At 37.9% G+C, this 25,901-nt stretch overlaps 1 protein-coding gene and 1 long non-coding RNA gene across 6 annotated transcripts in view; one reads left to right on the forward strand and one right to left on the reverse strand.

Annotated features, from left to right (window-relative positions):
- The window catches only part of LOC135364106 (uncharacterized), a 37,288-nt gene that overhangs the window by 7,033 nt on the left and 4,354 nt on the right, over positions 1-25,901 (reverse strand). Inside the window, exon 2 of the long non-coding RNA XR_010410685.1 lies at positions 4,280-4,559. This is a non-coding gene — a long non-coding RNA (uncharacterized LOC135364106). The remainder of the gene's footprint in view (positions 1-4,279; positions 4,560-25,901) is intronic.
- Positions 1-25,901, forward strand: part of TTPA (alpha tocopherol transfer protein) — a 32,543-nt gene that overhangs the window by 4,677 nt on the left and 1,965 nt on the right. Inside the window, exons 2-6 of one of the 5 annotated variants that reach the window (XR_006794346.3) lie at positions 2,591-2,744; positions 7,840-8,033; positions 9,633-9,743; positions 19,013-19,153; positions 20,181-21,804. Coding sequence is in view for 2 of the 5 variants with exons in the window: in XM_045896494.3 (XP_045752450.1) it covers positions 2,591-2,744; positions 7,840-8,033; positions 9,633-9,743; positions 12,370-12,543 (633 nt within the window). In the remaining 3 variants the exon portion in view is untranslated. Of the gene's footprint in view, positions 1-2,590; positions 2,745-7,839; positions 8,034-9,632; positions 9,744-10,043; positions 10,526-12,369; positions 14,526-15,621; positions 15,738-19,012; positions 19,154-20,180; positions 21,805-25,901 lie in introns of those variants that run through there. The other 4 variants (XR_008507700.2, XR_006794347.3, XM_045896495.3 and 1 more) reach the window with 4 other exon arrangements.

Here is a 25,901-nt window from a genome sequence, read left to right on the forward strand (position 1 = left end):
GAAAGACAGAGATAGAGAAAGTTAGAAAGACAACATCAGGGAGAGAGAGAGAGGAGAGAGGGGCAGGAGACATACATAATTTTTTCCTCCCTTCTGTGCACCATGGTGTCAAGGCTCCTCCAGTCCAGCCAGCTTTTCTCTTTCTCCAGCCCTTGCCAGCCATTAACGTTGCTCCAGGTTTGGAATTTCACCCTCTACTTGGCTTTTAAATTTGTATTTGTTCTCTCTCTTCCAGGTCATCCCTACTTTGTGATCACACCTGTCATGTTTATTCCAGTGACTCTCAAATATGAAATTCGTCCCTTCCTTTCATCTAAACTTCCATTTCCCACCTCTTTAAACTCAAAACAGACTTATTGTTGGGGTGCCCAGGTGGTGCAGATGGTTAAGCCTCCGACACTTGGTTTCAGCTCAGGTCTTGATCTCACGGTCGTGAGATCGAGCCTTCCCTCAGGCTCCACGCTGAGCGTGGAGTTTGCTTGAGATTCTCCTTCCTTCTCCCTCTGCCCCTCCCTCTTGTGCTCTCTCTCTCTCAAGATAATTAAATCTTTAAAACAAAACAACAAAACCCAAACATATTGTCATTTTACAAAAATTGAGAATGCTAAACATCGTGAAGAGGAAAATTAAACCATAATAAACTTTAAATGCATTGATTTTAGTATTCTCCACAATATACTGGCAATATCCGTATTTCTTGTAAATGCAGAGTAACCATTATTGGTGGTTCTTTTAAAATGAAAAGAAAATAGGATTCCTTCAGACCATACTTTACCAAGACCTACTATCTGGGCTTACTGTTCTGCTCAGAATACATACCACTATAAACAAAGCTGATTTTTATTGTTTTTCTATTAGTAGAAAGTATAGCAATGGTATAGAGATGTTCCTTTATATCTTTGATTTAGCTCTTTTTTGTAGGAAAGAAAATGAAACCAAAAAATTCTAGTTATCTTTAACATAAACCTGCACTAAGATACTCAGATGAGCAATAAATCCAAATAACTTTCCTATTACAACAATAGCAGGGGTAACTACCACTCATTATGTCCATGTATGCTTTACGTTTAATCCTGCAAGCAGATATGGAAGAAACAAGTCACAAAGGAGTTAAATAACTACCTGAGATGGTATAGGCTTGTAAGCCCCTTGCAGGCCCAGATCATTTGAGGACTGCACTGAGGTTAAGGACGGCCAGGCAGGCCTGGGCCAGGAGGAGAAAATGTTCTCTTCCCCTTATCTCATGTTGCAAGTTCTAAATGCCTGGATCAGCAGGAAGTGGCTCTTGCCTCGCTTAAAGTGTATCTTTCTAATTAGAAGTGTTCTTTCTAAAGACAAAGAACATGTTGTCTCCAAAGGAAGGGTGGCTAAGAGAATTCTTTATTCTGCAAGCATAAACAGGATGTATTTTGTTCTTAGTGAATTTTGTGTATCTTTCTTCATGGATGTTGGCTTGATACTTTAAGTATACATTGTTATGTTTATCTGATCACTGCGAGTATATAGCTGTGTGAGTAATAAACGGCAGTATGCAGTTGCAAGTGCTGCCTTTGCTCTGCATCCCCTGTGTCCTGGTGATTTCGTAGACCCTTACCCAGGGACCCCAACGCACTAGACGTTGACAACTACCCAAGATCACACAGGTGATATGTGGTAGAGTCAAGGTTTTTCTGGTGAAGCAGCCTGGGAATTTAACTTTTCACTACAAAGCATGGCATGTATGATCCAGTTGTCACCAGCAGGTCAGCCCCAATGAGCGCAGGCATTTTATTTTGTTCATGGCTATAACTCAAGTGCCTATCCAGTGTGTAGAACAATGTAGATGCTCCAAAAATATTTGTACAGCTAATTCATTTGATTTCTATTTTTCCTTATTTCAGAAGGGACTAACAGTAGATGTTTCAGTTAGCTATTGCTGAGTAACAAGTCACCCCCAAATTTAGTGGCTTAAACCACAACTATTTATTTGTCTGTGATTCTCTCAGTTGGGCAAGGGCTGAGTGGGGATGATTCATCTGTGATCCACATTGCATCACATGGGAACTTGGCTGAGACCAGACCAAGATGGGCTCTAGTTGTCTAGTGCCTCTTTCCACATAGACTTAGTAATCTTATTCTGATGTGGTTTCTGGGTCCCCAAAAGCAAATGTAGAAAGTCCCAGCCTTCCTAAACTAGCACAGTGTCACTTCTGCCAAAGCAAAATGTAAGGCACAGTGTCACTTCTGCCAAAGCAAAATGTAAGGCTGGCCCAGATTCTGGGGGGAGGAATCAACTGGATTCCACCTGTAAGGGGACAAATGGCATGTGTCTACCAGGAGGGGAGGTATTATTGGTAGCTATCTTTGGAGTCTACCAACCATAGGAGACAAATGAAAATTACTCAACTTTGAATTTGTGATGAAGTCTTATCACCTGCAATGCTTGATGACGGGAACTTAAATTTTTACAATGAAAAAAAAAATACCCCAGATTAAAATCCTGAACATAATGGATGGTAAGGGCCGTACATAATGCCAAGGCTTTGCTTCCGTTTTTACAAGGTGCTTACCATGTATGACATCTGTAGTCAATTTTTATTTTATTTTTCAGTTACTGAAAAACTATTATAAGTGGAGAGCAGAATGTCCAGAAATAAGTGCAGATCTGTGCCCTAGAAGTATTCTGGGACTTCTGAAGGCTGGTTACCTCGGAGTCCTGAGAGCCAGAGATCCCACTGGCAGCAAAGTTCTTATTTACAGAATCGGTAAGTCATATACAGCACTGCTTTTCTTTTTCTTTCTTTTTCTTGGCTGCCATATTGAAAGCTTTATGAGTCCATATTTAAGAATTTTGCTTTTCAGGCTTTAACTTAGGTTTACTTTAGATTGTAATGTCCCTCAAATATAATAAAACTGGCAACTGTGAGAAAATTAGAAACCAACAAAAAGCTTGCTTCCGTTCTTCCACACAGTCAGCTGTATAAAATAAGAGAGAAAGAAAGCAGAGTAGAGAAATATGGGGGGAAAGGTGAAAAAGATCAAGGTAAAGTGTTTAGAAAATGCTTAGTAGGAAATCCAAATAAGAATTCTGAACAGTAATAACACAAGCTCCACGAGAGCATGGATTTTGTCTGTTCTGTTCACTGTATCCTAACACTGAAACCAGGACCTAGTATATGGTAGGTATGTATTAAATATTTCTGGAGTGAGTGAATGGCTAGTTGGATAACACCCGAGGCTGAGGAGCCAGGGACTCATTCTCTGGGGCAGGGGAAGGTCCAGTGGGAAAGCGGCATCCCTGAGTAGCGTTGAAGACACTGTATTCCACATACCCCTCTTGTCATAGCTTCCCCTTTTCACCGTTAGGCCTTCCTAGTATTCCTGTAGTGTGACTGCCCCTTCCTTAGACCTGTGTGTGATTAAAAATGGCATGTAATGAAGAAGGACTCACACTGCTCCCAGCATCCTCTCGTGGCCTCTTTATAGATTTGCTTTTTCTACCTGATTATAGATAAGATACCTGCTTGTAACTCAACTGTTTATGATCTTGTAAGAAGGCACTGCATGTAATTCTTTAGGGTATCAGAAGACCGAGGAGAATGATTCCGGGTGTTTGCTCCTGCTTATGTGTCAGATACAATTGGGTCAGTCGTGAAGTCACTGTCCATAAAACAGATGTCACAATGTCTGCCCTGTCCTTTTGTTGCCCCACCAGTGTTATAGGATGATGAATGTAGTTCCCCAAGTTCTTTAGAGGTAGAGTTGCCAGAGTGACGATATTATCTATGTTTTATGTAGCAAGTAACCATAGAGTGTATGAAAATATGGGATGTCCAGTTTGAATTTGAATTTCAGATAAACAGGATATAATTTTTTAGTATCAGTATGCTCCATACATACTAAAAAATTATTTGTTTTTTATCTGAAATTCAGCTTTAACAGGGAGTCTTATATTTTATCTGGCAATGCTACTCAAAGGTCCCAGGAACATAAAACTGAAACCTTCAGGGGGCTCTTTCTGCAAGTGTCCTGGCTCTGTACTGCCTGGCTGGAGTTTTTTCAAATTTGTGCATAAATTACCTGGGGCAAGTTAAGAAGTAAAAATGACATCTTCATAGTGAAAAAACTAATGTGCTACTTTGATCATAAATACCTTAACACTGGGGGCATCTGGATGGCTCAGTCAGTGGAACGTGCGACTCTTGATCTCGGGGTTGTGAGTTTGAGCCCCACGTTGGGTATAGAGATTATTTAAAAATAAAAGCTTTATGAATAAATAAATAAATACATACATACATACCTTAACACTGCATCAATTGTCTTCTATTGCTTAGTGAGAGGGTTTCTTATGGTACATTAACATTTAAGTATACTGTTTTTAAAATCAAGAAAACATGTTGGTTGGGGCGGTCCCTGGGTGGCTCAGTCGGTTAAGCATTTGCCTTCAGCTCAGGTCATGATCCCAGGGTCCTGGGATCAGGCCCCATATCCAGCTCCTTGCTCTGCAGGGAGCCTGCTTCTCCCTCTCCCTCTGCCTGCTGCTCCCCCTGCTTGTGCGCTCTCTGTCAAATAAATAAAATCTTAAAAAAAACAAAAACAGAAAACACATAAGTTAGTGATGGTCAGAACAGAAGGGCATGCAGCAAATTTCCTGTGTGTTATGTAGAATAAGATCTTATTCTAGGGTGCAAAGGGAAAACTCAGAAGAGGTTTAGGAGTAAAAGGAAAGGATAGGATAAAGATTTATAAATTTCCTAAATGTAATTGAATTAATGGGAGAAACTAAAAAAGGAAATCTGTGGTAGAGGTTTTGGGTAGAACATTAGCATAACCACCTTTCCCTAGGTACCATCTCTGCAGTGAAAATGCACACAACCTTTTTTCTCCAGTCCATCAGGCAACACAAGGTGAAACTCAGTTTTTGCCACTATTAGCCTACCAGCCAGATATAATTTTATGCCTTTTGAAACTATTATACTGTCGCAGCAAAAATAAAATTTAACAGTGAGTATTAAGTTTTGACTATGGCTTAGTTCTTAGGGTTAAAGTTCTACAGCACATTGCCCAGGTTGGAACTGCAGCTCTGCTATGTTCTAGCTACGTGGGCAGCTATGTACCCGTAATCCCATTTTCTCTGTCAAACAGGCATAGTAAAAACCTATCTTACGGGGTTCCTGTGAGCATTAAATCCTGTAATACACATGAAATATAATTAGAACATTACTTGATATATAATAAGCACTCAATAAATATTAAATAGATGCTGGAAAAGGAATGAAGAAGTTAAGTCATATTTTCCTTTTGCCTTAAGGGAGCTTAGAGTCTAGACCAGCCCTATCCAATAGAATTTTCTATGATGATGAAATTGTTCTACAGTAGCCACTAGTCACATGTGGCTATTGAGCACTTGAAATGTGGCTTTTGCAACTAAGAAATTGAATTTTTAATTTCATTTAATGTTAATTAGTTTAAATTTAAATAGCCACACATGGCTAATGGCTACCCCATTGGACAGCACAGGTCTAGACAACTATGTTGGTGAGCTTGGAAATTTAGGCCAGTAACTATTTTCTTGACGGCAGACTTTCAATCATTCTGCTTGTATTTTTCACCATTTTAGCTTTTCTGCCAATGTCTGAAGTAGTATAGTATATTTGAGCTGGGTTATCCATGAATTGATTACTCAAATTCTTACCAGGCAGCTGAGGCTCTTAAAAAGCAAAGGGCAATCCCATTATGCCTTTCTGGGAATACTTCTGATTGTCTCTTTTCTATCTTCGATTTTTTCCTTGCTAGAAGACACTCCCTATCAACATTTAAATCTATTAAGGGTCAGCCATCCAAAACAAAACAAAAACTCCTTCTCAATCCCACAAGATCCTCCAACCTCCACCCCAGCCATCTCCCTACTCCTCATTCTCAGCCAAACATCTCAAATTAGTGATGTTCACCATCCATATTTTCACAGTTTTTCACAATTCCTCTCAATCCACCCTGGCCTCGTTTCACTTTCACCTCTGTGCTGAAATGGCCTTAACAAATCATCAGTGACCTTCTTTTCACCAAATCTAGTGGACATGTTTAGTTCTGTTTTACTTGATCTCTCAACACAGCAAACCACTTCCTCTTTCTTGAGATATCCTCTTCCCTTGGCTTTTCTAATGCTACATTCTCCTGATGTTTTCCTGACTTAAACTGGCTGCTCCTTCTGAGTCTCCTTTACTGGCACCACCTGTTCTACCGCCTTTTCAATTCTGAAATTCTTTAGGGCACTTCCTCTTCTTATGCTACTTTCTGTGTAGACCTAAGATAATCCCTGTTGCAGGCTGCCATGCAAGTACAAACAACTCTCAGATTTCTGTCTTCACCCCACCATCTCCTGTCCCCAGGGATCTGTAGGAGCAGCTCCCTATTCCAACTGTCTCCAGTTGGATGTCTCTCATTCACCATTTTTACGTGTCCAAAACTACTTACGATTTTTTCCTCCCAAAACATTTCTCTTTCACTGTTTCCTCTCTCAATAAATGGTACCACCATTCTACCCAGTTGCCCAAGCCAGAAACTTTGGTATTTTGAAACTTTACCATTACTTAATCATGAATCTTTTCTTTCCCCTTTCTCATTTGTCTCCTTAGGCGCTCCTTGGAACCTTCAGTATGAAGACTTGCATTTTTTTCAGCTTTGGAACATTTTTCTCTACTGTTATTCCTCTTTCCCCTCTTCCCTATTCCCTGCATTACTTCCTTCCAGAACTCTAATTAGTTGGATGTCAAAACTCTGGATCTAGCTGCATGTCTCTAGCTGCATGAGTCTTTTGATGCATACATATCAATTGCTGGCTCTTTTCAGTTTGGTATTCCAAACCATTATGCACTCATTGGCTGTGTCTTTTCTGCTATTTGTCCCATCAACTGAGATTTACTTGAATTATCATCTTTTTATTTCCAAGATCTCAACTGATTCTTTTAAATAATAACCTGTTCTTATAATAATAGCCTACATTACCCTTTTATTCCCTCACTGAAACTATCTTGCTTCTTTTTAATGTCTCTTGCTTTATTAACTGTTTCCTTAGGTTTTAATGTCTTTGTCTATTGAGTGTGGTTCCCCTCTTCTTTGTGTGTATTTTTAAAAATGTTATAATACTTAGTGAATGTGTATCTTCTTTTAAGATCACCTGTTTGCCTGTCCATTACTGTCCTTTCTGCTTGCCCTGGCCTGCCCAGGGATGGTGGGGGAGGGGAGAGGACAGGAATGTCAGTAATGCTTTGTTGTTTCCCCTGGGTGTAGGCAGCTACCAGAGTGCTTCCCTGGCTCTTTTCCAAAGCCCACACTTACTGTTCTGGCCTGTGCAGACATGACAGCTATGTGCTGTTGCCACCGAGGGGTGTCTGATACATCAGCCTGCCAGTCTGCTCTTCATCCATTTCCCTTAGCAACCTCTTCGGTTACTATAGGGACCTTAGTTACTCTTTATAATCCTTTATCATCCAAAAGCCCTTGCTTTTCCCATTTCCAACACCTCCGAGCTGGGAGCATACCTGGGGACATTTTCCTCTTTAGCCACAACCCTCTCCTGAATGTTTTGGGCTATAGCTTCATCTGGCAATCAAATCCAGCCTGCATTCATTCTCTTCTCCCCCATGCCCTTATCTGTTTTTCCCTAGGGATTTGAGGATAGAGGAAATAGCAGGAACATGTTTTTGGACTACCAAATTGATCCATTATTCAATTCACGCTCTTTGTACATGTTTTTATTTCTACTGACATTTTAAGTCTCAAAAGAATTAGTTTCCCTTTGTAAATCTTCCTGAATCCTTACACTATGCTGAGATATGCTATTTTTAAAATTTTTTTTAGCACAATGGGACCCCAAAGTTTTCACAGCTTATGATGTTTTTCGCGTAAGTCTAATCACATCCGAGCTTATTGTACAGGAGGTAGAAACGCAACGGAATGGTATCAAGGCTATCTTTGATCTAGAAGGCTGGCAGTTTTCTCATGCTTTTCAAATCACCCCATCCGTAGCCAAGAAGATTGCTGCTGTTCTTACAGTAAGTGTATATTTTAACTCTTTGGGATACTAATTCCAAATAATAGATTTCAATTTAGTTATATGTTCAACAAAGCAAGAGTATAATACATTTATTAGAAAATAAATAATTTTAAAATGACACATAGAATTCAATAATGCTAAGAGGAAATAAAGTGCTATTAATTCATAAAAGAAAGACTGTTGCAAGAAACTGAAAATAGGTTCAAAATTAGTAACTACAGAATTTATACATTTAAATAATAGCGTGGTAACTTTCTCTTTCTGTTATTAATATTTTCTTCCTAAATTAAAAAATTGACTCAAAACAATATTTATAGCAATGGTACAATAAAATGTTACATTCTTGGTGGGTATAAATTGATACAATCCCTTCAGAAATTAAAAGGTTTTTAAGATGGCCATCATCTTTGATCCGGTAATTCTACTTTCGGGGACCTAGCCAATGAATAATCTGAAATACAGTAAAGACTTCATATATAATAACAATAGTAGCTTATTATGTGCCAAGTACTTTGCTAAATGTCTCAAGTGCATTACCCTTTAATGACCAAACAAGCCTATAGCTATTATTTTTCCCATTTTACAGATTAATTAACTATGTCAGAGGGGTGACATAGCAATGCCCAAGCACACACATTTTGTCAACAGTGAAGCAAGAATTCCAGTTCAGGTCATCTGAATGTAGGAGTTGTGTTTATAACCACCATTGCCTCCGATAAATAAAGATAGTTACTATAGGATCAATTTTTATAGATGAGAATTAGAAACAGTTTATTTTTCCAGAAATAGGAAAATTATGGTATATCCATTTGATAGATTATTGCAACAATATTAAAACTCATGATATGTGTAAAAATTGTATTATGTCAATGAAACAAAACAGGGTGCAAATTATTTAGACAGCATATTGGCAATTATGTTTAAAATAAAATTATTCATAGAAAGAACCTAGAAGGAAAAGCTCCAAATTGATAACACATCTGTAAAAGGTATGCATAGGGGAAAAAAAAAAAGAATTTTGCATGAAAGAAATTTGGCGGGAGAAATCTGTATGTGAGCACATTTTGTGTAGGAAAACTATTGATGAAGTGTTTTTTTTTTAATTCTTAATGTTTTAAGCTTTCTAAATAAACCCGTATTACTTTGATGTGAAAGACCTATACCTGTGCCAGAAGTTTAAAAGTGTGTGTTTACTATTTCTTCAGCTTCTATGAGATTTTAATTTTTTTCTCAAAATAAAAATTAGGGGAACATGGTTAAATATAAACATCCAAATGACTCACTGGTTCGTTGAAAGAACATTTATATGTGGTTGGAAAAGATATTTTCTGTGTCTTACTTACAAAAGATGCAGGTCTTTCTTAAAATACTTTGCCTAAGCTATAAGGTGAAACCTTTTTCAGAGATCTTTCCTTAATCTAGTGACTGTGAACTGCAGAGCAGGATATTGTGTTGATGGAATAAATAATTCTGAAAATAAAATCCCACTTTAGGTACTGCACTAAGTAAAGCAAGTGTTCAGAGAAGGGACTGGTCAATAGGAATATATATTGATTTATGCTTTGTTATTAATAATTTTTTTCTTTATTTTCAAAAGGATTCCTTTCCATTAAAAGTTCGTGGTATTCATTTGATAAATGAGCCAATAATTTTCCATGCTGTCTTTTCCATGATTAAACCATTCCTGACTGAAAAAATTAAGGAACGGGTAAGTAAAACATATTCAAGTCATTATTCTTCTGTACCAAATGTTCCAATCCTTTTTATTTAAGGATTGCATTATTACCTCCCCTCCCCACAATTAGCCCAATGTTTTAAGTATTTGTCTAACAAAGCATTTTTATAAATTAAAATTCCTTTTTAATTTGGAAAATCAAGTTAGGCTGTGGGGGGAACAGCCTCTCATTCATTGAAGTGGGAGTGCAAAATGGTATATTCCCTATAGAGGGCAGTGTGATAATAGTTATCAAAATCACAGGCTTTGCACTTTTGGGATTTTATCCCACAGATATACCAGCACATAAACAAAATTACAGATACAAAAGGATTCATTGCAGCAAAAGATTGGAAACCACCAAGTGTTCATCATTAGGGAACTGGTTAAACAGCTGTATCAACACAATGGAATACAGTAAGACTTTCATGATGTAAAGTGAAATAAAAAAATGAAGAATAGTTTTTATAGTATACTACCTTTTGTATAAAAAGGGGAGAAATCAGAATCTCTAGTTGTATTTACATTAAAAGGATACAAGAAAGCAACCTAACTATATGTAATAGAGTAGAGGTGTGGATGGGGTGGATGAGGTTTGAGTAGGGACCAAGGCATCTCATTGTATATCTTTTATCTTGTTTTGATTTCTAGCCATATGAATGTATTATCTGTGCAAATAAAAAATAAATGTATTTAAATTAGACATGCATAACTGAAAACCACAATACCCAAGGTATGTGACTTAATGTCATGTTAATTAAAGCAAAGAGATTTGATGGGTTTCTTTGTTTTTGTTTTTACCTATCTTGTGGAGCCTTATCTCAGGTGAATATCTAATATCTCTTAGGATTTTTCAAGTATTAAAAATAAAATTTGAATTCCCAAGAATGGCAACCACTCTTCTACATTAATCTATAAAGGATAATTTGTAGAGATTATCCAGTAGGAATTTCTATCTGTCTTCAAGAAGAACTACACCTATGAAGATGGCCACTTTTCATTCTAGCATTTTTAAAAAAGTCAATTTTGCGGGGTTCACTTTTGTCTCTCTTCAGTGTAGCTTGATAATATCTGACACGTTTTGTTTAACTCTGAAAGATCTAAAAATAAGTATTTCTATTTTGGGTTATATTCTGGACAAATAAAAACAAAAACAATGAACCGAACCTAATGAATAGGAGAATATGAGCAAAAAAGAAAGAAAAATAAAAAAATTGAGAAGGTAGGTGAAGCATTTCAGTGAAAGGTAATTGACATGAAACAGACTTGCCAAAGTAAGGGAGATGGGGACCCAATCAAGCCATTCTCCTCCCTTTCAACATTTTGGCAATACCTTGTGAGTGTTTTTATTTGCCCCCTTCTGAGGAAATAGTGGAATTTTTTTCAATTAGCTGATGGTATTTTAAACATTTCAGAAGAAATCAAGAATTGGGACTCTGAGGTTCCCAACTCCAGGAAACTTGTTTCATTCATTTTTCAATTCTCCTATCCTAGCATACAGTAGCTGTTTTTATTTTATTTTTATTTTTTTATTTTTTAAAGGTTTTATTTATTTATTTGAGAGAGAGCACATGAGAGGGGGGAGGGTCAGAGGGAGAAGCAGACTCCCCGCCGAGCAGGGAGCCCGATGCGGGACTCGATCCAGGGACTCCAGGATCATGACTTGAGCTGAAGGCAGTCGCTTAACCGACTGAACCACCCAGGCACCCCAGTAGCTGTTTTTAAATGATCATTGAATGTATAGATGAACTAGCAGATGGAAAAAGGGTACTTATTTATTTTTAGCAAGATGTGCTTTTAATTGAAGGCTCTAAGTCTTTATTTTAACTTCATGGCATTATATGATCACTTTTTATAGTTTAAAATATTTGAAAATTTAAGGTTCTCAACCATCATAATTGTCTCAATTCTGTCCTAGCCAAGAGTATCCATCAACTGTACCACATAAGTTACTCCCCATATACATTAACGGTGTGTGCAGATATATGCTTCTAATTCATATGAACTAATACCAGGAAGTATATTTTTATCATCTCTAGAACAGTCTCAGGATGTTAGATATTTTGCTAAGAATCACCTGTACATTAGGGAATAGACCATATAAAATAATTTTATTTAGAGTTTTAAAAATCTATTTTTGAGGGGCGCCTGGGTGGCTCAGTTGGTTAAGCGACTGCCTTCGGCTCAGGTCATGATCCTGGAGTCCCGGGATCGAGTCCCGCATCGGGCTCCCTGCTCAGCGGGGAGTCTGCTTCTCCCTCTGACCCTCCCCCCTCTCATGCTCTATCTCATTCTCTCTCTCAAATAAATAAATAAAATCTTTAAAAAAAAAATCTATTTTTGAAAGAGGACAGAATATCTTTCTATAAATCTTATATAGTTATACAAATACAAATACATATAAAAACAATAAGGTGGTTAGACTCATAAGCAGCACAATAGAAATTTAAGTGTAATTCTTACATAAGCAGAGAAATAAAGGGCACAGTATCTATACATGCTCTCCTCTCTTGAAAGTCATTAAAATGCCTTGTTCTATGGTGTTGATTTTACATTAGAAATATATCTAATCTACTGAGAGACTGAGGGCATATCTTCTGAAACATTTTGGCTATTTCAGATTCACATGCACGGGAACAATTACAAACAAAACTTACTTCAGCATTTCCCACACATTCTTCCTCTGGAATATGGTGGTACAGAATTCTCCATGGAGGACATTTGTCAGGAGTGGACAAATTTTATAATGAAGTCTGAAAATTACCTAAGCAGCATTTCACAGATCAGTCAATGAGAAGAAGTTACTTAATGTCAATGACTTCCTAATTATAAATACATGAGTGAGATCCTACCTGGTTATATGAATGAAAGAAAAAAAATCCTTTAAGCTAATTAACATTTTTCTGATTGATCTTTTAAAATGTAAAACTCTTCTGACATGAGCAACATGGATATTTGGGAAACTTCTTGACTTTTTAAATGCATTTTCTGTATCTTTCAAGTAGTTAAATGTTAGTATACCTTAAAAGCATAGAAAGGATTCCTGATTTTTATACTTGAAAGTATCTCCTAAAGTAGCTGTTTCTGAAAAGTTTCATTTTCCACAAGTTATCTGACTACATTGGTTTAGTAATAAATGTATAAATGGTCCACTGAAAAGAAGAATTAGCACAAATCAACTGATGATGAAAATTATTAACTCCCATCTTGGGTGGATGTCAGATTAGATTATAATTCAGATTAAAATCTGAATACAGTTTTACAGAGTTATTCTGTGGACCAGCAAGATAGTTCATCTCAGGAAAGTTCTATTTCAGTATATTTACACAATAGAAACTTTTGATTGAGGAGTCTGTACACCATAAACTATTGTATGTAGCATCTAGACCTCTTCATGAAATTACTCATGTTGATACAATTGATAATCAAAAATAATTTAGGAAATATTTCAGGTATAGCTGATGGTTTCTTAATATTATTTCTGCATTTTCAAATAAATCTAGAATGTAATTTTGACTTCAGTTTTTGGTTATTCTTATCATGACTACATAGAGAATTAGAAATGGAATAATATTTAATTGTCACACATGGACTTTATTTTTAATTGAACAATAACACAACTACACAAAAGAAAGGAAATGTTTACATTTTAAAAATCACTGTCAGTTACACCTGGAACTTTTCACATTATGTATGAAATAATTTTACTTTTACTATCTATCAGAATATTCTAGCCAAATTCTAATTCACATTTACTTTTAAAAACCAGTAGTTAAAGTGTGCTGTTTGTATTATAGTTTATGTCAAAGAATATTTCATTTATTGACACAATGTCAGTATAGCTTTCAATTTATGACAATTTGATAGTGTTTCATGATTTTTTTATTTTAAGCTTGAAAATAAAAAAACACAGGGTGCAAAATTTGTTAAACATTTGTTCAGCTTACTTGGGTTTCAACATTAATCATACAATAGTATCTTTGTGAAAGGATATATGAAGGGTGTTTTTCTTTATAAGAAAATTATTCTAATCAGGTGAGCTGATACTTGTGATTCTCTGTACATATGTCTATGAAAAAATTGAGAGCACTTGTGAATGTTCTTTAGAGAACATACTTAATTTTGACTTGGCATTGAGAAGCTAACTTTACATTATAATTTTTATTAAAAAATTAGATCATGCCTGTTTTCTAAAAAAAAATTATAAAGTCTTCCTTACAAAATCATATAATTCAAAAAATTGTATAATTAGAAATAACAGCAGAATAAACTCATTGAAAAAGAATAAACAATAACAAGAACAAAAAGCTCTGGTTTACCCAACTTTTATTCCTCTGTAAAGGAGGTTTATATCAGAGTTCTACTTAATTTGCTTTGGGGTACTTAAAACACTTTCTTATGACACTGTGAAGCACACGAATAAAGGGTAATATTTAAAGATGTCTCTTAAATGTGATTTACTGGTGATGTCATTAGCAGTAAATAGAATTAAAATACATCAATCAACAGAAGTACATTTCATGATGGGACTTTGACATTTTTTTTAAATATGACTGAAGAACATTAAAAGAACAATGTGAAATGAGCAGGCAATTTTACAAGGTGGTAAGATAAATAACTATCTAATTGTCTCTATTACTTTACTGTAATTGCACCAGAAGTGCCGTTTATTTATAAGGTTAACACTAATATGTGCTCAGTATGTTAGTGAACTGCACAATAATTTATTTGTTTTAATATTGTTCAAAAGAAAATAAAGATCTTTCACATAAACAATAGCTGTTTCTTTTTCATTTTTAAATACAATACAAATATTAGGCGATTGTTCTCAAAAATTGCTTTTCTTTACAGATAAGTTTAAGAAAAACTAACCACATCTGGTTGTCCATTACACAAATGCTAGTTTTTCCTCTGTAAGTTTTCATTACAGGCTGCTTTTCCAGGCTGCTGAGTTCAACACTATCTTCCTCTAGTGACTTTTGCTGTGCTTAAAGGGACCACAAACTAATATCATGAAATTAAGCCATGCAGATTTAATAAGCTAAAACTTCTAAGCGAAAAAAGAGTGTGCTACTTAATCAGATAATTTAATTTTGAAACGATCTGCTGTTAGGCTAGATTGTGATTTTATATTTATATTATATATTTTTAATATATATATATATTTTTAAAGATTTTATTTATTTATTTGAGACAGAGAGAATGAGAGAGAGAGAGCACATGAGAAGGGGGAGGGTCAGAGGGAGAAGCAAGCTCCTTGCTGAGCAGGGAGCCCGATGCGGGACTTGATCCAGGGACTCCACGATCATGACCTGAGCCGAAGGCAGTTGCTTAACCAACTGAGCCACCCAGGCGCCCATATTTTTAATATATTTTTATATAGTATAAATATTATATATTTTTATAAAACATATACTTGTATATTCAAATATATATAATATTTATACTATATATTTTTCTTACAGAAATAACACGGAAGAACTAGAGCATATACCGTCTTTGCCACTCATCTAAATTAAGCCTGTAGCTCACAAAACAGGTGAAACCTACAAACCAACCAAAAACTCAGTAAACTAGTAGGATGGTGTTGTCTGAAACACTCTTTACTGGCCTTATATGTTGAATTTTGCCACACTTAGATGCTGTGGAGGAACTGTGATTTACATAGGTGGAACTAGAAATGGGGGTAATAAAATTAGGATTGGCGGCAGTACATCTCCTCTGATTTTCTTGCTAGCAAGGACACATGTTGTCCTCCTCCTGCCCCCATAGCTAGTACTTGCTTGACTGCTCTCTTTTCTACCCAAGTCAATCATATTAATCCATAAAATGTCTACTTTTTTTTTAAAGATTTTATTTGTTTATTTGTCAGAGAGAGAGCGCACAAGCAAGGGGAGTGGCAGGCAGAGGGTGAAGCTCGCTCCCTGCTCAGCAAGAAGCCTATGTGGACTCAATCCCAGGACCCTGGGATCATGACCTGAGCCGAAGGTAGATGCTTAACCAACTGAGCCACCCAGGCACCCCAAATGTCTACTTTTGATAACACCATACACTGAATTAAATACTACAGTGAATAGAAAAATTAACTAGATGCTACCTAAAAGAGAGAATATATATACCTAAAATAGCCAGGTAAATTGCAGTATAGTGTAAGGGTCATTAGAATGGTTCCAATAGAATGCTTTGGAAGGAAAGTTAATTTCCACGTGGGGTAATTGAGGATGTGTTCTTAGACGAGGTACAATTTGAAGCAGAGCCTTTAAGGTGAATTGACTGCCCTGGAGAAAAATGAGAACTGAGGAGAAGAAGGATATTCCAAGAAAAGAAATAGCATGAGTAAAGACAGAGACGAGAATGAATAGGCCATGTCTGAGAAATAATGAAGAGCCCTATTATTTTTGGAGGGAGGGAATGGGTACAGGAGAGTAAGACTTCCCCTAGAAAGATGCACATGAAACATATGTGGGAGGCTTTGAACACCTGCTGAAGGGCACTCAAATGTATGGATTACTTACTTTGTGCCAGACAAAACTTTAGATTCACATACGTTGTGTCATTCAACCTCTGCTGAAAAAAAGGTAAGTGGCATTGTGCCCATTTTTACAGAAGAGAACTGAACTTTGAACGTGTCTGTCCCTGGCTCAGAGTCACACAGCTAGTGAATGCCAGCATCACACTGAACTTGGCTGGCCTGGTTATAAAGTCCACACCCTCCACAACACCACATGCTCCTTTCAGACCCAGTTCCACAGGCCACCAGATTCTACCAATTCTACTTGGAAATGTCTGACCCCAACCCATTTCTAAGATTAATCATCTCTCATCAGAACTGCTATTAGACTACCTCCACATTAGACTACCAGTGTCGCATTATTCTTGCCCTTACATACCCCTTCCACAGCTGCCAGAGTTCCCTTTCTACAAGATTTTATCCCTTGAACTTTGAGAGAGCAGCACTGCATGTGTGGTAAACTGCTAATTGGCATCCAAGGCCCTTTACAACCAGGCCCAACCTGTTCTTCTATCCTCACATTGCAGGACTCTGAACCCCACCTATATTCTAGGCACTCAACCTTTTCACCACTTTGAAAACTATCACCCCTTCCACACCAGACATCTCAGAATCAGTAGCAAGGGAGGGAGTGAGGGGAGGGAGGAAGGGAAAATGTGTGTATTGTGTCCTCTGAACCTTTGCTTTTACTGTTTTCTCAGCTCCATGCCCTTTCCTGCTTTGTCTGTCTGCTCATCTGCAGAGTGCTGCTCACTTGTCACATCTGGGAAAACTCTAAACCTCCAGAGAATTCTTTGCTCCTACTTGTGGATCCTCTGTGTGGAGGTCTCAAACAATCCTTATGACACTGAATTTATAGCTGTTTACCTGCCTGCCTCCCTGCTGAAAAGTGCTTTTAAATGCAGACCGTCTTTTTCACCTTTGTATAATCAGTATCTAACCAGCGTCTAGCACAGGGTCAATACTCACAGGATGCAGACCTTACTGAGGCCTAGTTCTCATTGCAAGGCTGGGTGACAGCCACCAGGGGAACAGTCACAAGTGGGATGAAGGTCTGCCTTGTGCTAAATGGAATATTGTCTACTGGGAAGTTGAGCTGCCCTCAGCAGCCTCCTTACAAACCCTCAGACTTAACCTCCTCTCTCTACTTTTTTTCTCTCTCATCCTAAATGTTAGCTGTATTACAGTGATAAGGTCCTACCCTATTGGGTTTTATTTCTGTCTCAGACTTCAATCCATTTCTCTGTTTTAAGTATTTTAAGTAATTGGCTTTAATTTTTTAGTTGATTTTAAACTTCACTTCTTTTAATTCTACATCTACACACATACATAGTACAGGCTGACCCCTATGGAGTTGCTGTAGAGACTCATTAACTACAGTTGAATAAATAAACCCCTGTGGCAATTTGGCTCTCATCAGGAGCTCCCTCTCCAGTCCACAAGAACTCTTCTGACAGGTTACCCACAGCAGAATTTTACTGTGCACTATACTCCTCTTTCTTAGAGTACCATGCACTTGGGGTGATATGAAGATCTGGGATGAGGAATGGTCAGGCACAGCCCCACACTGTACTCCATCTTCTTTCCCCCACTGCTCAGTCTCATCCACTCATGACTCAGGCGAACCTCTTTTGAGGAACTTCAGTCCATCCTCTGAGGGTATCTGAGCCTCATTACCCGAATTCAGTATACAGATGACCTCTGCTTAATGATGGTTGTCAATGCCCAGTATTTACTGCAAGCTCTTACCCAAAAGGGACATAACATCTCTAAACATAAAACAATTAACAGCCCTCAAGTGCTAGCACATGATATCCTCCCTGAAGTAAAGACTTTATTCCTAAAAAAAAATTAACACCATTATCAATTTCCCTCTCCCTAACACCAAAAGACAACTCCAAGGATTTCTACAATTAGTTGGCTATCGCCAGAATTGACTCCCTAACTTTTCTGCCATTGCCTTTCCCTTATACGTCATGTCTAAAGAGATGTCCCTGACCTCCTTAATTGGGTTCCATGCCTGTAACTCAAAACGTCAAATCCTCTCCATCTTCTTCTCCCACTGTTAGAGTCCCTAATTACTCATACCCTTTCCCTTTTTTATACATGAAAGGGGTAGATACACTTTGGGGAGGGGGGCCCTCAACCAAAACACACTGTCTTCCTTACCACCAAAACTGCTCCAAAACAAAGAATACAACCTTTGATTCACATTTCACAACTAAAAAATAAATAAATAAAAGCCTTACTTCAAATAGAAATCCACCTCAACAGGAAACCTTAAATTGAAGGTCTTTGGAAAGGCCTGAAGCAGCAGATGATGATGTAGGTGACCGAATATGCCACACCCAAAATATGCCACTTGGACATAAGGATTATTTTGAGCTGAAGGCAACTGAGAAGAAGCAGATACAAGAAAAGTTCTCCACCTTCCCTCTATTTACCTAAAATAAATGTCCCCTTCTTCTACCAGGAAAGACAAAAGTTAATCACTGGAGACAACTATAGATCCTTACCAGTCCTGAGGAATCTACATAGTAAACTTTATTAGCCCTTATCTTCCACTAATTTTCTATATATTTTATTTGCCTTCCCACAATTTACCACCCCTAGAAACCTGAAGTCCTCTTCCTTTGCGAAGATGCTATATAAGCCCAAGTTCTAACCAACCCTTTGAGTTACTCTTCATTGAGGTTTCTCTCACACAATGTACACTGCATGAATTTTCTCTTGTTAATCTATCTTTTGTCAGGGAACCTGGAAGAGAAGAAGGAAAAAAAGAAATTTTCCTCCCCTCTAATGACATGAAGTAGATTGCGTTCTCAAGAACAACTGTATGATACCATAAAGTGGTCAGCTTCCAACCAACACACCAGAACAAGATCATCCACAGGTGTTATATTCAATCCCCTCCATATTTTTCCTTTGTATTCTTCTTGTTATCCTCCTTCTATTTTTCTATTACTGACTAGTATCAAAACTTTCTTGAACCATGTCTTTCTTTTTTGCCCTTCCTACTGAATAAGATTCCTTATTTTACCTATATTCAGGACCCCCAAACCTTTGGATGGCTTTTGCTAAACTGAGATTACTCAACCTTAACATCTTTCTTAAAATTGTTGCCTTTGTTCACCCTTTCCTTCATTTTTCCTCAAATTCTTCTTCCCATCCTTAAAACCACGGCTTAGCTGTTTTCCCCACACATGCTCTTTTCCTTTATTTAAATCAGTTAAACAAATAACCAAATTCAATCTGGACCACTTTTAGAAGAGTCATGTTTATTTCTCTGGCAATTTCACAGATAAGAATTTTCTAGGTTCCAGTTTCTGTCTACATAGTTGACCTTGAACAACATGGGCTTGAACTGCATGGGTCCACTTCCATGCAGATTTTTTATAGTATAATACTATAAATACTATGTGGAGGGTTGATGCCCCATACCCCTGTGTTGCTCAAGGGTCAACTATATATCTTTTACTCTGCCAACTCTAATGACAGTACTTGTAACTATTCATCATTTTCCCAAAGAAAATGTATGGAACAGTCCTAATCAGGATAGCCTCCGTATAACCATACCCTTTTCTCAGCTTCTATATGGTAGAAAAGATGATGCTATGACAAAAAATTGCCCATTTTCTTTGGTTATTCCAAAAGACACCAATTTCATCTTTGGGATCAGACCTATTGATATCTCCTAGCATTGGGCAGACTCATATTACCTAGCCAGTCTTGTGAGTCCTTACCAGATAGGTAGCCCAACTACTTCCTTAAAGTATTTAAATTCCTCTTTGTCCTCTTCAATGACTATCATTGATCTGGACAGTCTACCAGTAACTATGTTTCCTTAAAATGTGAAGGCTGACATCAAAATGTTATCATATTCTTCCTTTCTCTGCTGGACCTGACGACACCCTTGAAAGGGAAGCCAAGAGCTTGGTAGGAGATCTTGAGGACTTGGATGCTGCATCTGACCACATCTGAGCCATCTTTTTGCCTGGAGCATCTCCACTATGGGCTACTCAAGAATTGAGTCAAAACTCTCACATCTTGGGTGCCTGTGTGGCTCCGTTGGTTAAACATCTGCCTCTGGCTCAGGTGCCTTGGGCTCCCTGCTCAGTGGGGAGTCTGCTTCTCCCTCTCCCTCTGCCCATCCCCCTGTTCATTCACTCTCTCTCTCTTTCTCAAACAAATAAATAAAATCTTAAAAAGAAAAACTCTCATATCTTGCGTGCCCTACTACAGGAGATAACCATCACTGCAAACAATGTGATAAAGAACATTGAATTTCTTGGCCAAGAATTTCAAAAGACTCAACACACAGTGCTCCACAACTGACTGGCACTCAGTCTGATCTTGGCACCCAGAGGGGAGACATGTGCTGTTTGGAAGTGACTGCTGCATATGTATTCCCCAAAATTTCTCTGACCTCTACATCATAAATAAGAACATTTCAAGTTGCTAGGGGCACCTGGGTAGCTCGGTCATTAAGCATCTGCCTTAGGCTCAGGTCATGATCCCAGGGTCCTGGGATCGAGCCCTGCATAGGGCTCCCTGCTCGGCAGGAAGCCTGCTTCTCCCTCTCACACTCCCCCTGCTTGTGTTCCCTCTCTCGCTGTGTTTCTCTCTGTCAAATAAATAAATAAAATCTTAAAAAAAAAAAAAAAAAGAACATTCAAGTTGCTAATGGAGAATTGTACCCCATTGCCATCACAGTCCTGACCCCACTGTCAAAGGACTTTACCATACTAATTTTCTGGAATCCACTAGACTGGTCTCAAGTCTTGTTTTTATTCCTTAACAAAATCTCTAATATTTTTTCTGCTTATTCTTGTATGTATCCCCTTGATTAAATGCTTTTCTCCAGAACACTTCTCAGTTCTAGACCACTGTCAGAGCACAACAGGTGGTTTGGCTGTTTCTCCAAGAACAGTGTCAAGAAGAAATACTGACTTTGTGGACTATTTTACCGAACTTTGACCAAAATTCCACACAAATTAATCTCTAAGATTGTTTTGAGACAAACTATATTTGACAAAGCCAACAAACACAGACCTTTCTCTTTTGCCCAAACCTGCTGACAAAGCCAGACACAGACCCTCCAGCTTCCCACTCTTTGTCTCATTATTGATTAGCTAAGATTAAAACTATTTGTCATGATTAATTAGCTAAGATCAGAACTCTTGGTCCTCCTGAAACTTGTTAACTACAGAGGAAAATATTTCCTGTTCAGGTATCTGAGATTCCTGCTTGTAAAACAACCCCCACTGTAAACCTCCAAAATGCCATGTGTTCACTCCTTTCCACAAAAATCTAAGGCAAAGCCACCACTGAGACACTCTAATATTCAGATCTGAGGTACACTCCAAATTGCAATAGTCAGAATAAAATAAACCTCTTTGCTTGTCCAGTTTTTGTCTCTGATGGAAGCCACCCAAATATTCTCTGATAGTTAGGAAGTGGTCTGTTTGGAATCAATGGTGGATTTCTGGGGAAGGTTGTGAGCTACCATTTTATCTCAGCTTCACTAAGCCCTTTCGTACATGAATGCTTTATATAGATACAGAAATGTAACTGGGCCTCCTTTAGCTGACTCAGCCCTCATCCAGTTGCTGTGTTGAGATAAAATTCACATCTGGCACAGACACACAATACAGATGATAAAACATTAATAAATAAGGTAGACTTCTAGTAAAGATTCCACATAGAAATGGTAAAAAGGGCAAAATTACAGATCACACAGAAAAACCACAATGTACCTTTGAACAGTCTTTCTCTTTTGTTTGTTGCCTCTCTCCTCTCTCCCTTCCCCTCCCCTCCCCTCCCCTTTCCTCCCTCTTCCTTATCTCCTCTTTTTCTCCCTCATCCCTCATTATGTCCCATTTTTGGGCTCCTTTGGGGTTTCTCTAAATCCATAACCATCCCTCTCCCTTAGCAAAACAAAAGATCTCTTCCAGAATCCACCTATCTTAGAAAGTACAGAAATAGGGTGGGATGGATTGGTGACAACTCTTCACCTCATTTTTGAAGTTTTAATTCTAGTCTTACACTTTTTTTTTTTTTTTGCTTTTTAAAAAAGACTTTATTTTTACATAATCTCTACACCAAATATGGGGCTCAAACACACCCCAAAATCTAGAGTCGCACATTCTACCAACTGAGCCAGCCATAAACCCCTTGCCTCATGTTTTAAAAAAAATATGTGGGGCGCCTGGGTGGCTCAGTTGGTTGAGCAACTACCTTTGGCTCAGGTCATGATCCTGGAAATCAGGATTGAGTCCCACGTTGGGCTCCCTGCTCAGTGGGGAGTCTGCTTCTCCCTCTGGCCCTCCCCCTCTCATGCTCTCGCTCTTATTCTCTATCAAATAAATAAAATCTTTAAAAAAAAAATGTGTGTGGGTGGGGTTAGCTCATTTTAAACCTTTAAAAAATTTTTGTATTAAACATATATTTTTTAGTTAAAATTAATGCAGTTTTTCCTTTTTCAACCAGTTTTAAACCGTTTGTTCTCATACATGTATTCCCACTGGGTTCTGGGCAAGCTACGTTAATTTCCTGCCATCTAGAGGATGTCATAATGAGTCAAAGGACTTGCAAAGAAACGCCTCTTCTTTACCTTAGTTAACAAACACTTGGTTTCAAACATTCCTATACACATCCATAAGAGAGAGAGAGTAGAGACTCTGTAGCCAAATCCTGGTCACTCTGATGCTCTCATCTTACTAAGCTCTAGGATGGTTTATTTCTCCTTCCCAGTAGGATCATAAAAGAAAACTCTTGAGGTTTGTTCCTATGAGCTTCCCTCTACCCTCCTGTAAACCAAGACCTAGCTAGAACAAGATTTAGCTGAAGAAGGCTATAGTTGTTCCTCTGGTTGGTGGTTCTAAGTCTTTGGGTCCTGTTTTCAGTAAGTAGAGCCCTACCTAGGAAGACACTAGAGAAAAGCCCTTCCTTTTGTGATTAATGAGCCATTGCCTGCCCCCAGAGATGTATATCCTGTTCTACTGAACTTCCTGGTTTCACTAAAAGTAAATATATGCCTAAGGAGTGACTTGATTCAACTTCTGGATGTCTGTCACACTGATAATACTCCTAACTTTATCCAGGTATCCCCTCCTCCTCTTTCTCCTCTAGTGGCCTGTTGAGTTCCTTAGTGGGGCTTCACTAAGGGGATTGCTCTCCCCTTTGAAGAGATGAGCCATCTGAGATCTCTTCAAACACTCTTCGGACTAAAGAGACCAGTGCAGTTGTAATGAGACTGCTTTTTGCTACTTCCCAGTCCTATCCAAGGATGAATGCTGGAGTATTTCTTTCCATACTACCACTACACTTCTGGATGTCAAGGTGTATGAAGACCAGAGCAGAGGAGGGGAAGTGTTAAAACAGGGTAGTTTAGAAAAGGCTAGGCAAATTCCAGGGAGCAGCCAGACACCCTTCTGCTGATAGACTAAGTCATGAGTGATCTGCAGGAAGTTGATGACTGGAGACCTATATGTTATAGCATTTAGATGAGCAGCACCTAGGACTCTGCTTTAGTGACAGTGGTACTTCTAACAAGTGGCCCACAAATATGTGTAGTCAAATATTGTTGGTGGTGATTTTCTCTAGAGGCAATAAAGAATGTAAAAGCGGCCAGTGGCAAGAACCTGCTCTCACTATTAAGTAAAAACTGGCTTGAGAAATTCAGACGTGAATTATATTTTGTAAATAGTTGATGTAAAATTAGGGTAGAATATCCAGTTACCTAATACATCTATACTTAGAAGTGAACAAAGGTTTGTCCCTTTTGAAGGTGGAAAAAAATATATCCTAGGCCCAGTTAGATGGGATAATGCTATTATAAATATTTAAGAAAAACATGTTACTAATAATAAACTTTATTGTTTCAAATGGTCCTTAAGGAAAAGGGTCATTTTGGAGATTTTACTTACCACATCTAAATACAAATACAGTGGGGGGGGGGGGGAAATAAATACATACATGCCAGTACAGTGGGAAGGACAGGTATCAGTTTTGCTTGTGTTTTGTTTGTATGTTAGCTCTAGTGGTCTGTTTTATTCTTTGCCATTCCAGTGGTGATTTCTGTTTTGCTATCTCCCTGATTTTGAAGAAAAATTCAATGTGTTTTACTCTAGGTGCTCACTTTTGATTTTTGCTTTGCATTATACTGTATTAAAGTTACTAAGGCTTTTGTTTAGCTGTTTTTGTTAGATAACTTACAGTGCTTACAGTCTTAGGAACACACATACTAATAAAACAGGACCCTCTGATGATGTTATGTCTTGCAGTTAAAATTGTTATACAAAACAAGGAGGGGCACCTGGGTACCTCAGTTGGTTAGGTGTCTGCCTTCGGCTCAGGTCGTGATCCTGGAGTCCTGGGATGGAGCCCTGTGTCGGGCTCCCTGCTCAGAGGGGAGCCTGCTTCTCCCTCTCCCACTCTCCCTGCTTGTGAGCTCTCTTTATGTCAAATAAATAAATAAAATCCTTAAAACAAAATAAAACAAGGAGACATTCTTTAGGCAAAATAAAGAGAATTTAAAATTCTTTTTTATAGATTCCAATTCTCTGCTGAAAACTTCTCATCCATTTTGCCCATATTTTTCTCCATTTTATTTAAAATTAATCATTTTATTTAAAATAAAAGCCTTGTCTTCTAATTGCAATATCAGGATCATCTATGGGTCTTTGATTTTACTTTTCTTTTTATATTACTATTACTTATTTCTGCTTCACATTTTAAAAAATATTTTATTGTATGTTGGACATTGCATTTAACTGTAGAGGCTCCGGATAGTATCTTCCATTAGCAATGATTCTTCCTTCCTTTTGTCAGATAGAGTGAAAGGCTAGTCAATCCAATCAGGTCTTATACTGGGTTGCTAATTTAGTAAGATTCAGTCTATCTCTGGTTCATCCCCATTCTTCACGATTGTTCCTCTTGGGCTTATTAATTAATTTTTGAGAGAGAGAGTGAGCGCATGAGAGCGGAGGGAGGGGTAGAGGGAGAGGGAGAGAGAGAATCCTAAGCAGGCTCCACACTCAGCATGGAGCCCAATGCGGGGCTCTGTCTCAGGACCTTGAGATCAGGATCTGAGCCAAAATCAATAGTGAATCCTCAACCGACTGAGCCACCCAAGTGCCCTGGTCCTCTTGGGCTTTTGATTGATACTCTGCATACTCTTTTTTTTCTCAGCCTTGAAAATTCTACCTTTGGCAGATTTTAAACTTAGTACCCATCTTTTGCAGGTTAAAAATATGGTAAATGCCCTGAAGCATCTATTGTGGGTTTGCTGAAGGCTTTCTCCCTCTAATGGAACTTTGTTTCCAAAGCTCTGCAAGACAAGTGAATGTTTCATTTTGCCCTTCCTATTCAGCCTTCCTCAGTTTCTGGTACCATCCCAGAATTCAGCACATGTCCCAAGGGAAAATCTAACCATGTACTTTATATTTTCCAATTTTTTTTTTTTTTTTGCCAGCCTATGTAACTACAAAAAACTCCACTGCTTTCTCTTTTCCAGCTAGGATCCATTACCTTATATCTACGTGCATAGGTATAATTAATTATACAACTTTTATCATGCCCTTTGTTCTTATTCTTAACTTTTTCTGTTCGGTTGGTGAGTTTTAAATGGCACGTTTTGA

The sequence above is a fragment of the Mirounga angustirostris genome, unplaced genomic scaffold, assembly GCF_029215605.1.
Source record: "Mirounga angustirostris isolate CCGP_5_RB_7025 unplaced genomic scaffold, mMirAng1.0.hap1 SCAF_4, whole genome shotgun sequence".
In the NCBI taxonomy this organism is placed as follows: Eukaryota; Metazoa; Chordata; class Mammalia; order Carnivora; family Phocidae; genus Mirounga; species Mirounga angustirostris.